Source organism: Manacus vitellinus, unplaced genomic scaffold (genome assembly GCF_001715985.3).
Source record: "Manacus vitellinus isolate BGI_N305 unplaced genomic scaffold, ASM171598v3 scaffold_5_pilon, whole genome shotgun sequence".
Taxonomy (NCBI): Eukaryota; Metazoa; Chordata; class Aves; order Passeriformes; family Pipridae; genus Manacus; species Manacus vitellinus.
In genome coordinates this window covers 26,605,557-26,616,197 of record NW_021940682.1, presented here as the reverse complement: position 1 = coordinate 26,616,197, position 10,641 = coordinate 26,605,557, and the positions used below count along the sequence as shown (strand labels likewise).

The following is a 10,641-nucleotide window of genomic DNA, read 5'->3' as shown; positions in this document are numbered from 1 at the left end:
AAATATTTATATTCTGGGTGGAGAAGATTTTTGAGGCCATCTCAACCTTCTCGTTACCGAAATGTTTTGAACTTTTGGTTATTTAAAGTTTTTGAAGCTCTTTTAGTCAATAAGAAAATCAATACATGAACATACTTCAGTGTAGTTAAGGCAATTCCTAATAGCATTCAGTGTTATATCTAAGTATTGCCACCACTTCCTTCTTTCAAAGAACATCTTGCATCTTCAGTTGCAAAGTTGTAAGGGGTCTAGAAGCACGCAGCTGATGGACTGCTGGATCATAGCCAGTTCCTGGTGGACAAAGTTAAACCGCAACTGATAAAGGCGTTGGAAATAAATAAGGAACAAGTTAACTTGCTTAGATGTCTTTTGTTTTTATTTTTTCTAATTTTTTTTTATTTCCATACTGCTTATTTTAAAAGATCAATTTCTTTAAAAAGACATTGTGCAGTATAGAAAAATCTTAGAAAGTTTGTATGTCTTTATACTGTGATACAAGACAATAACCTTTCTCTGTGATTTTCCTGTTTGTTTTCTTGAGTATTTTTGTTTATTTGTCTGTCTTCATTTTTGGCAGTATTTGCAATCATTTAAGGGTGTAGTTATAGTTGTCTCACTCATCCGTCTTTCCACTCTGCTTATATCTAATGCAGGAAAGTCTCATCCAAGAAAGTTTTATGAGTAAAACGCTACTTACAGACCTGTTACTTGTAGTTCCTGTTTGTTCTGGTACTAAACTGAAGCTGACTATGGAATTGCTGTCATATTCCAAAATATAGAATTAAAATTATCATTTGTTAATATATTTTCCAGAGGTCCTGTGCTAATTCTGTATAGAGATAATAGCTTTCACTAGTAATTACATAAGATAGGAAAATTATTTGAAAGTTATAAGTTGTCTTTGGTGTTGGAGCTCTGGGTTTGGTGCATTCAGATGTTTCTATACAGTTTGAAAAGGACCATACTATTGGCATTATTTGAACCTAGGTGTTTCCTTCAATCCCTTTGGTATGTACAGACCCATTTTCAGAGCCAGCTAGCAACTCAGGATCCTGTATATCACCTAGCTAGTTGTTGCCCAGTATTTCCCATGTGATATAGGATTTTCCTTAGAGATTCACCTAAGAACAGGTTTTCTTAAGAGAAACTGAAAGCTGCAACTTGAAACCCAGAGGATGCAAAGATTTTGGTCTCCTGCAATATAGAAGTTTGTTTTGTTTTTTGATTGTTTATCTTAAGCGATTTTGTTTGTTTGTTTGCTTTGTGTTTTGATTTTTGTCTTCGTTTTCCTGGCTTTTTTTTTTTTTTTTTTTCCTGTGAAGGAGCATGGGTCAAACTTTACTGCCTGCTGGATTTGTAGCTAAATTCCACTTTCACAACTATTGAGGAAGAATGGACTTTAATACACAACATGTAAGACATAATTGCCACCAGAATTCTACTAGAATGGCAAATAGTTCCCTTGAGTCTATAATTAAACATTTAGATGAATGTGTTTTCATGTATTTAAGCTTATTACTTTATTATGACATCTCTATCAGAAAATAGTATTTTCTGATTTTTACTTTATCCTGTCAGTACAGACTACATATAAATTATAGTCTGTGGGCAAGTGTAAGAACTGTCCCAAGTATGACAAGCTTTCTGACCACCACGTGCCTAACAGATAGCCTGTACATAGCTTGGATTGACTCAGCTGCTACGTACTTTGGGGATGCTTGTACTCAAAAAAGTTGGCTCTGTCTGGGTTTTCAGTCTTGTTGTCTATACAAGTAACACATAGCCTGGAAAGCATACTTAGGGTATCTCATTAAGATCCACTGTTAAAATTCTCTAGGGTGCTTTCTTGTTGCTGTTTATGAAAAAGGACTAAATCAATACTATTTAAAAATGACTGAGGAAAAACAACGAAGAACCTACAAGTAGAGACTTGCCAGTCCATCACTACCTATCTATTTTATGTGAGAGAGGTCTGGTCAATGGCTTCCTGTGTGCACGTTTGGGATTTCTCCTTTTCCTTTAAAATATGTTGTCTACTTCAAATACTGATGTTAATTTGCAGCATATGGGGACCATTAGTAATACTGAAGCTGGATATAAGGCTTAACTTGTTAAATCACTTTAGAATGTCGCATCTGTTTTTTTACCCTAGTGTTAACACCTGGATCAGTTTAGCACCACTGCAGAAGTTTAGGATGTATATAGCTGTTAATTTTAAAAACATCTGGGATTTTTTTGTGTGTGTATGCATGTAAATGTGCCTGTGTGAATGGCTGGATCTCTGGCATTTTTAAGTTTGATGAAAAAAAAGCTCAGTGATTGCGCTCAAGGTGTGTATTGACCCGGGCAAATAAGTGGTTTGTGGCAGGAGGCAGAAGGATTCTTTTGAATGGGTTAGAAATTATGATTTTGCCTTTACAGTTTTTTGTCTTTCTTCACCTTTCCATTTCTGAAGAATTGGTAGCTGACTCCAATTCCTTCCCCTCCCACCCTCCAGCGCATCCATTTGTTCTATGCTCAGTGAGATATCCCTCTCTCCTGGGATGTATGAAATGGTCAGGCATTGCAAATTGAAGAAAGCAAGCTCCCTGACTGAGCCTGCAACCCTTATCAGAGACTGCTTGAAAGTAAAAATGCCAATTGTGTTGGAATTTTGAGAAATTACTTTTTTGGGTGACCTACTGCCTTTTAGCGAGAGCAGAGTTTGCAGTTCTGCTGAAGAGTGATGAGTGCAGTGGGAGAGCTGCCCTTATTATGCCCATTAGCAAGACTGAACTAATCTGCAGGATGCAACCTAAAGGTAAACTGTGAGTGAAGCAGCAGGCAAGGCTAAAAGCATTTTGTAGTTTCCTTTATTTCAGAGTCTTTCACAGAACCAACAATTAATAATTTTTTCTATCTGCAGAGAGTGAGTGTGGCTGCTAGCATGGGATGTGTTCCTGGGGTCACTCTTGGCACTACCTGCCAGGCTGGGAGGAGTGGTTGCTTTCAGAATTACGGCTGAAATTGGTAACTAAGCAGAGTTAACAGCTTGGTTATTTGGTAGCTAAAGACAAAACAGAGCCTTGCCCCAGCTAGGAGCTGGGGCAGCCCTAGCCCCAGGCATTGGGCACCCCCCTGGGAACAAGGCCAGGCTGGGAATATGGACCCACCTCAGCAAGACCATTGGTAGGGTAAGGCTTGGGGACCTTAAGACTGGCCCTGCTGAGGTGTCACTGGGGCAAAGGCTGATGGCCCTGGGGGACTGACATGGGGTCCTGGGCCCTGGGCAGCGTGGGGGGAGCTGACATGAGGTCCTGGGACTGTGGGCAAGGTGTGGGAGCCTTGGGAGGGTCATCAGGTTGTCAAGGCTCATTAGTGCCCTTGGGGCCCTAATATGAGCAATTGAGTACTATTTATTTTTATTCTTTTATTTTATTAGATACAGAGCTTGTATTTCTTTCCTCTTCCTAGAGATAAACATTTCACTTAATGTTTTTTTGCCAGTGCAGTTGGACAGCCAGGCTAGGGATGCAGATCCCAGCTTGGCTGGTGGTGCATAGGCTGGACTCAAACCCACAGACTCTTTCTGTCTGACCTCAGTGTTACTGAGACTTCATTCACTTTTATTGAGAGTAAAATGACACAGAGCTGCCTGGCTCTGGTATCTTGGGTGCTTGTATTCCAGCATCCTCCTGCACCGTCAAGTCTAACGTTGGCCAAGTATATTTTTCCTTACATTTTATGATGTGAAACAGGGTAGTTGAACTTTAACAATCAATCTGTGTGAGACTTGCTTCTTCACTGTAGGACCTCCAGCTTTCCTCTTGTATTAGACTTTTCTAATATCCCAAAGCATTAGCAAGACTTTTTTTTCTTATAAATATTTAATAAAAAAATAACCATATGAAAAGAAATTTTAACTTTATTTAAAATCCTGATTTCTAGAAAATACAGCATTTGACCTGACTAAACCACTGAGTAAACTGGAACTGGCAACTTCTATATGTTTCATGCTGACTGGCAGATTCTAGAATATGTTGCATTTACATTCACAAGAAACTAGGAGTATTTCAAAATTGCCTGCTGAAATCCATACCCAAATATAGGGTGATCAATACTGTATCTTCAGGGCTTCATTTTTATTTTTTTATTGTTTTTTTCCTTGTTTGTTTCTTTGTTTTAATTTTTAATATGGACAGGTCTAAACAAGAAAGGATCACGTTTGCCTCAAATTTGTTGCTAAGGCTGTGAATAAAATTTGACTGAATTAATGCCTTGGAATGCACAATAGATTTCTTTATGATATGGAGATAATCAGTTTACTTTTGGTGGGGAATAGTCCAATATGAGTGTGTGCTGCATGAAAACTGTCAGCTTAGAGAGAGTGCTAGTTCTTTCAGAAGCATAGCAGAGTTGTGTGGAGTTGTTTTATACATGTGTATTGATAGCCACAGTTCTGTTTGTTTTTTGGTTTTTTTTGCTACGTGGTTACATAGCTTCAAGTGTTGGAAATGGCCATATTTGCAAAAGATATAATAAAAGCTACCATTTCCTGGGAATAACCTGTGTACTGTCTAGGCTCTTTGAGGCAGAATGTGCTGCCTCGGGGGAGGGTGGTTGTTCTGGCAATATTGTTGCCACTTATTTTCTTATTATTTCCCCAAGAAAAAACACTATCACTGTTCAGGGTTTTAACTCTAAATCCTGACATCTGATAGCCGTCCTTAGCCTTTGGGAACCTGTAGTCTAAATATAATATATTTTTCTCAGAGAATAGACTCTTTCTTGCCTAACACCTGCTTTACTCTTGCTGAATTCCTAGTTTTCTGATAGTGGTTCTGAGAGTGATACTACAAACTGAAATCACAGAGGAATTAGGTTTCGGGAAAGGACTACACAGAAGGACGAGATAAATAACATGAAAACAAAGATCTTGTTTTCTTCCAGTGTTCTTTTGTGACTGGACTAAAATGAGAAAAATGTGTGTGGGGTTGGGAAAACAAATACAGGGAACCTGATCCACTGCATAAGCAGAAGTCAAAATGAAAATTTTCAAATATTCTAGAAAGCATCATCAGATCTTTAAAGGGTTTAAGGTGACCTCTCCATAACCTCTATATGCTCAGAGACAAAAGGACATGCTGAGAGGAAGCGTGTCTGAAAGCATTACAACAGTATGCTCTGGACAATGGAAATGCTGAGCTGCATGGTATCTGGAGTATTTGCATGGAGATTCTGTGGCATAGTGTATCAGTGCTTGAGCATTTTTCTTTTCCAGAACAAGAACGACATTTCTGAAGCTAATACCATAAAAAAAAAGGGATTTGGATAAAGGTTCCAAGGAAATGCAGAATGTGAGGGGAGTCTTAGAATATGAATTAGTCATGCACATGCATTTTAAATGTGGGCTTGCATTTCACACGTTTTTCCCCCTCCCTCATCTGAATTGAAAAATTATTAATTATAAGAGGATATTTGTTAGAAAGGCAGATAGAGGGTATGAGTAAAGAATTAGATATAAATCATCTCTCTTGTTTAGTATGTTGAATAGAAGAGTCTTGAGCTAATAAAATAAATGCTAAATGAGTTAAGCTCAGTAGTAACAACAATGCATCTTTAATTGCTTAAATACAAGTAACTAATTAAATTCTACTCATCTTTTTTCACTAAGCAGGTCTCACACCTTTTCCCTCTGCATAAATTTTAAATGCAAATCTTTGGATTTGTACAAACACTGTAGTAGACAGATTTTTACAGTAACAAATTAGACATGGAGACTGCTGATGGCTGGCACCAGTCCTTGCCAGGGTGGTCGAAAGCACAAATGCTGAAAGCTTCAGCAATTTTTTTTTTCTAATCAAGCTGATAGACTTGAATTCATAAGCTAGTACAACATAGAAACATGTTTTTTTTTCTCCTCTATTGGAAATACAAAAAATTTAAATAAAGGTATATTTTCGTCTTTAAAATATTCTGTTGTCTGTCTCTGGCAAGGTGTTAGCAGAAAATGTTGTCAGTCAAAATATATACAAGACAGTTTTGGGTGTGCCCTGTGCAGAAGCAGAAAATTGCATGCTCCTACCGACTTCTGTATTTATTGTTCATCTGTGTCAGAGAGATTCATTCCAAAATCTAAATTAAAATTTCAGTATAAAAGGCCAGTTGGGATTTTAGTTCTGAATTACTGGAGGATCCATTGTTTCAACAATAATGTTTGCAAGTTTTTCATATTTCTTTTAACATTTTAATTATAACTCATCAAATCTTAACCGATTACTCCTGGGTTAGACTCAGAAGAATGTCACTGAAGGGTGTTTTAATTTAATGGAAACAGTGTAACATCTGTTTCTAATGTTTTAAAAGCCAATTTATATGGAAATTTTGCTCTAGCAGGAAGTCAATAGATATGGAGTTTTTAAAACCTCCTGTAAAAATTCAAACTTGAATTAAAGCAGCACCAAAGCAATGCCATTCTTTCTTGTGGTAGCAGTGTGATTGCATTTTCTCAGCCTTTCTTTTATATCCTTTTTCTTCTGTTAAAATGAAGCTTTTATTTGTCTTTTGTAGTCGAGCTATCAAGACAAACCAGGACCTTCTGCCTGAGACGCCGTGGATCCATATCTTCTACAATGACTTTTGGGGGACATTGCTCACTCATAGTGGGAGCCACAAGTCCTACAGACCTCTCTGCACACTTTCCTTCCGCATTAACCATGCTGTTGGGGGAATGGACCCATGGGGCTACCACCTTGTAAACGTCCTATTACATGCTGCAGTCACAGGCCTTTTCACAAACTTCTCCAGGATTCTCTTTGGAGATGGGTACTGGACCTTGATAGCAGGCCTGCTGTTTGCATCTCATCCCATCCACACGGAAGCCGTAGCGGGAATTGTAGGGAGGGCAGACATTGGAGCCTGCCTCTTCTTTCTCCTTTCCCTGATGTGTTATGTGAAGCACTGCTCTTCCAGAGGTTCCTCACCAAGTACTTGGGGCTGGATCTTGGGAGCAGGACTGTGTGCAGGATGCAGCATGCTGTGGAAGGAGCAAGGAGTGACTGTTCTGGCCATTTCAGCTGTGTACGATGTCTTTGTATTTCATCGACTGAAAATGCATCAGATCATTTCTGCTTTATGCAAGGTGAGTCGTCTTTGCTGTAAGCTATTTGTAAGGCACCAATCACTGTTAAACAGGTGCTAAATGAGTTTTCAAGTCCCAGAAATGAGCACAGATGTCTAATGCTTAAAGAACAGTTAAATAGCTTTAGTATTGGGTTTTTATATTTTGTTTAAACCATGTATTATTAGCCATTGCTATTACTTGATGCTGGGGATGGTTTTTTTTTTCAATTACTTTCCTTACTTCCAGCAATTCCCTCATTCTGTTTACCAGCAAGCACTGAATATTTGAATTGAGCACTGAATATCTGACTGCCTTTTGTAAAGAATTCATTCATGCTCTTATCCTCTTGTATCTTGCAAACTCAGCTTAGTTTGGTCAGGCGTGCAAGTGTGGTGGCTGCTATCACCCTCAGGCTCCCTGAGGCAAAGATAAAGCTCTTATTGTTCTAGTTTAACAGAGATGCATAGGGCCTGGGTACGTTCCTTTGGCGCACATTGTTTTCTTCCCTTAGTAGGAGCTATGACTTAAATGTAACAGTGCCTTAACAAAATAACTATTTCTCATTTTTAAACTTCTTATCCAAGAACAAGCAAGTAAAATAAGCAAACAAAAAAGCTCACTAAAACCCCCTAGCTTCCCTCTCCCCAGACTGCATGTATTTTAGGGGTACTCAGAAACTCCATCTGAAATCAAGACTCGGTTACATCATTTACTGTACAAATGAGTGAGCTGAGTATATGTAATTTTCTTTTCACTGAAATGGCTTTCTTTCAGAAAAATACTGACTTAACAAAAGGAAAAAGTTTCATATGGGCATGTCACATTTTTTCAGTGAGACATAAACAAAAAAAGCAATAAAACAAATTACAGCTTTGCAATCTTTCTCAAAAACCTTGACGTTAAAATTTTGATTTCTCACAGAAATGAATCGAAAAGAAATTGTAGATTTTGATAAAACAGTGATGAGTTCTGTTCACATAGACTATACAGCTGTGGTATAAAATGAAAATAGTAGAGTAAAAAAGAACCCCACCTCTAGTCACTGGTAGTTTCCTCTTAAACTGCTGTGACATGTTGACTTAGTTATCATACTCTTTTCTAACAAAATTGAAATGGAAAGAATAATTTCCTGTGTATTTATATACATGTATATTTTTTTTTACTTATGCATATTGGAGTAGGTAAGACCTGTTGAATGTCAGTAGCTAAATACTGTATGGTACATAGTGCACCTAATGATGAACAGAAACAAACAGTAAATTAATTAAGGTTTTTTTGTTTTGTTTTGTTTTGTTTTTTCCTAAAGTGCATCTGTAACAGCAAGCTTTATACTGAAAGGCACAGGATGAGTTCATGGGGTTTATTAATAACTCAAGTGTTAGCTTATCCTATAAAAACATTCACATGACACAGAAAATTCTGAACACCTAGGAAGTTTTTTATTATTGAACAGTCATTGCTCAAAACCAAAACCTTTGCAGACATTTCTGTTGAACTTTTCATGGGGAAAAGCTTTTTCTCCCCTTTTTGCTCCTTTTCTGCTTCAGGACCAGGGTAAAATTGGCCCAGAAGAGACCTAAGTGACACAAGTGAAATCCAAGCTTCCACTACCTAACTTTTTGAACATAAGGCCTCTCTTCCTAGGTGAGGAGCTCTAAACTTGGACACCTGACTTATGAGGTTTTTTTCCATTCAGCATCAGAGTTGCCTTGGACAGCAAATTGCTGTCTATGGAAATTTGTTTGTCCATCTGTAATGATAGGAATAACAATTATGTGCTTTGTAGATTACAAACCTATTTGGAGATTGGATTTTAGCTGGAGGCAATTTAATGGGGAGAGACTACAGTGAACAAAAATATGAATGTTTTGCTTGATCTGCCAGAAATACATTTCCTAATTCACTAAATTACTAGGCTACCTGTTTCTTGCACATCTGTTCAGACTGAGTGCTGCTGCCCTGAGTTTTATCTCAATACTGGGGAAGCCTCTGTTCATTCACTTGCTGCCTCTGTTTGTTACATCACTGAGGAGATCAGCTGGGAGCTTCGGTTACAAAGTATCTCCAGTAAGGCCTCTTTTTTACTGAGGTTTTACAGAAATCATTCGCAAATTGTATAGATTTTTGTAAGGACATAGTGACCTACAGGGCTGGGGATGTCAGGAATGTCTTCATTGAACTAGCCTGTTACGAGAAGCATTTCTTTTGGAGTACTTGTCTGCATACTCTTTTGTACTCCAACTTTGCATGGCCTCTACCTTTAATGTCACAGTTTCCTGTTCCCAAGCACTCCCTGGGCAATAAAGGAATGAAATACAAGCCTTTTGTAAAGATAATAATTGTCAATTAAAAAATAAATAAATAAAGAAAAAAAAAAATAAATTAAAGCAAATGTATCAGTCTTCTGGAGAGCTTCTCGGTATGATAAAAATGCTTAAGAGCAACAAAACCATTACGATTTACCTAACAAAGATACTGAACATAATTATTCTAGTGCATTGCCTCCTTATCAATCATTATTTTCTGAAACACTTTCTTACTGTATTTATATTTCCTTTGGACTTTGAGTTTTACCTTTTCACATAAAATACTGTTTAGAGAATATTCAACTTAGTGGGTCTCTGGCCTGCTCCATATGAAGTCTAAAATTGCTTTTGGAGGATGCTATTTAGTTGATATCTGAATAGTTTGAGAATGATCAATGCACTTGGAGTTGAGAAATTTGGATTTTGATTGTAGCATGTCTGAGCAATATGTGACAAATCCTGACTGTGAAGGCAGGTTTAGATACTGCCCTTTTGATTTGCAATTACCTTTAAATTTATTTTCAAATGAATTGAGGATGTTTACTCCTTAAGATGGACAATTTAAAGTGATAACCTGTCTCTTTTGAAATTGTTAGTAAGAACAGAACTAAGATTTTTACTTAAAGCTTTTGGTTTAGTTTTGTTCTGTCCTTATATATGTTGATAAAGACAAGTGGATTTTTTTGTTGGTTTTGTTTTTTTTAAATTTTGTATTTAAAATAATCAAACCCCAAAGTATATAGCTGAGACTAATTTTTGCATTATGCAGAATTAAAGCATAGACTTGAATTAAGGGTAGTTTTGTTTTTTTTTTTTTTTTAAAGTATTGCATGCACTTTTTCTCTCTTGAAAAGACATTCTGCACTGCTAATTGATAAGGCCAAAATAACCATTTACAGAAGAGTCATCCTGTGTTCCCTAACTGGCTTGAACATTTAAAAAAAATGGAATACGGTTTAAACTGAACCAAAAACCTCCCACCAAACAAAGCCCCTTTTCCTCAGAGAATGTCTGGGCAATTAGAAAGAATTGTGTTTATGTACCGGTTCTGGAATTTGTACTTTGTGTTCTCCCAATTCAATATTAGAAAAGGGCAACTTCAGGAGAAAGGGAAAAAAAAAAATACATTAAAAAGGTCAGTCGAGGAAAAAGTTATGGTCTTTTTTAGTGCACTGGAGGGGAAAAGTGTAAAATGGAGCCAAGGAAGAAAGGAAAATAATTTTAAATTCATTA

At 37.2% G+C, this 10,641-nt stretch overlaps 1 protein-coding gene across 1 annotated transcript in view; it reads left to right on the top strand.

The window, feature by feature from the left end:
* Positions 1–3,142: 3,142 nt before the first annotated feature.
* The window catches only part of TMTC2 (transmembrane O-mannosyltransferase targeting cadherins 2), a 144,083-nt gene continuing 136,584 nt past the window's right edge, over positions 3,143–10,641 (top strand). Inside the window, exons 1-2 of the mRNA XM_018080793.2 lie at positions 3,143–3,168; positions 6,550–7,120. Coding sequence (XP_017936282.2) covers positions 3,143–3,168; positions 6,550–7,120 — 597 coding nt within the window. The remainder of the gene's footprint in view (positions 3,169–6,549; positions 7,121–10,641) is intronic.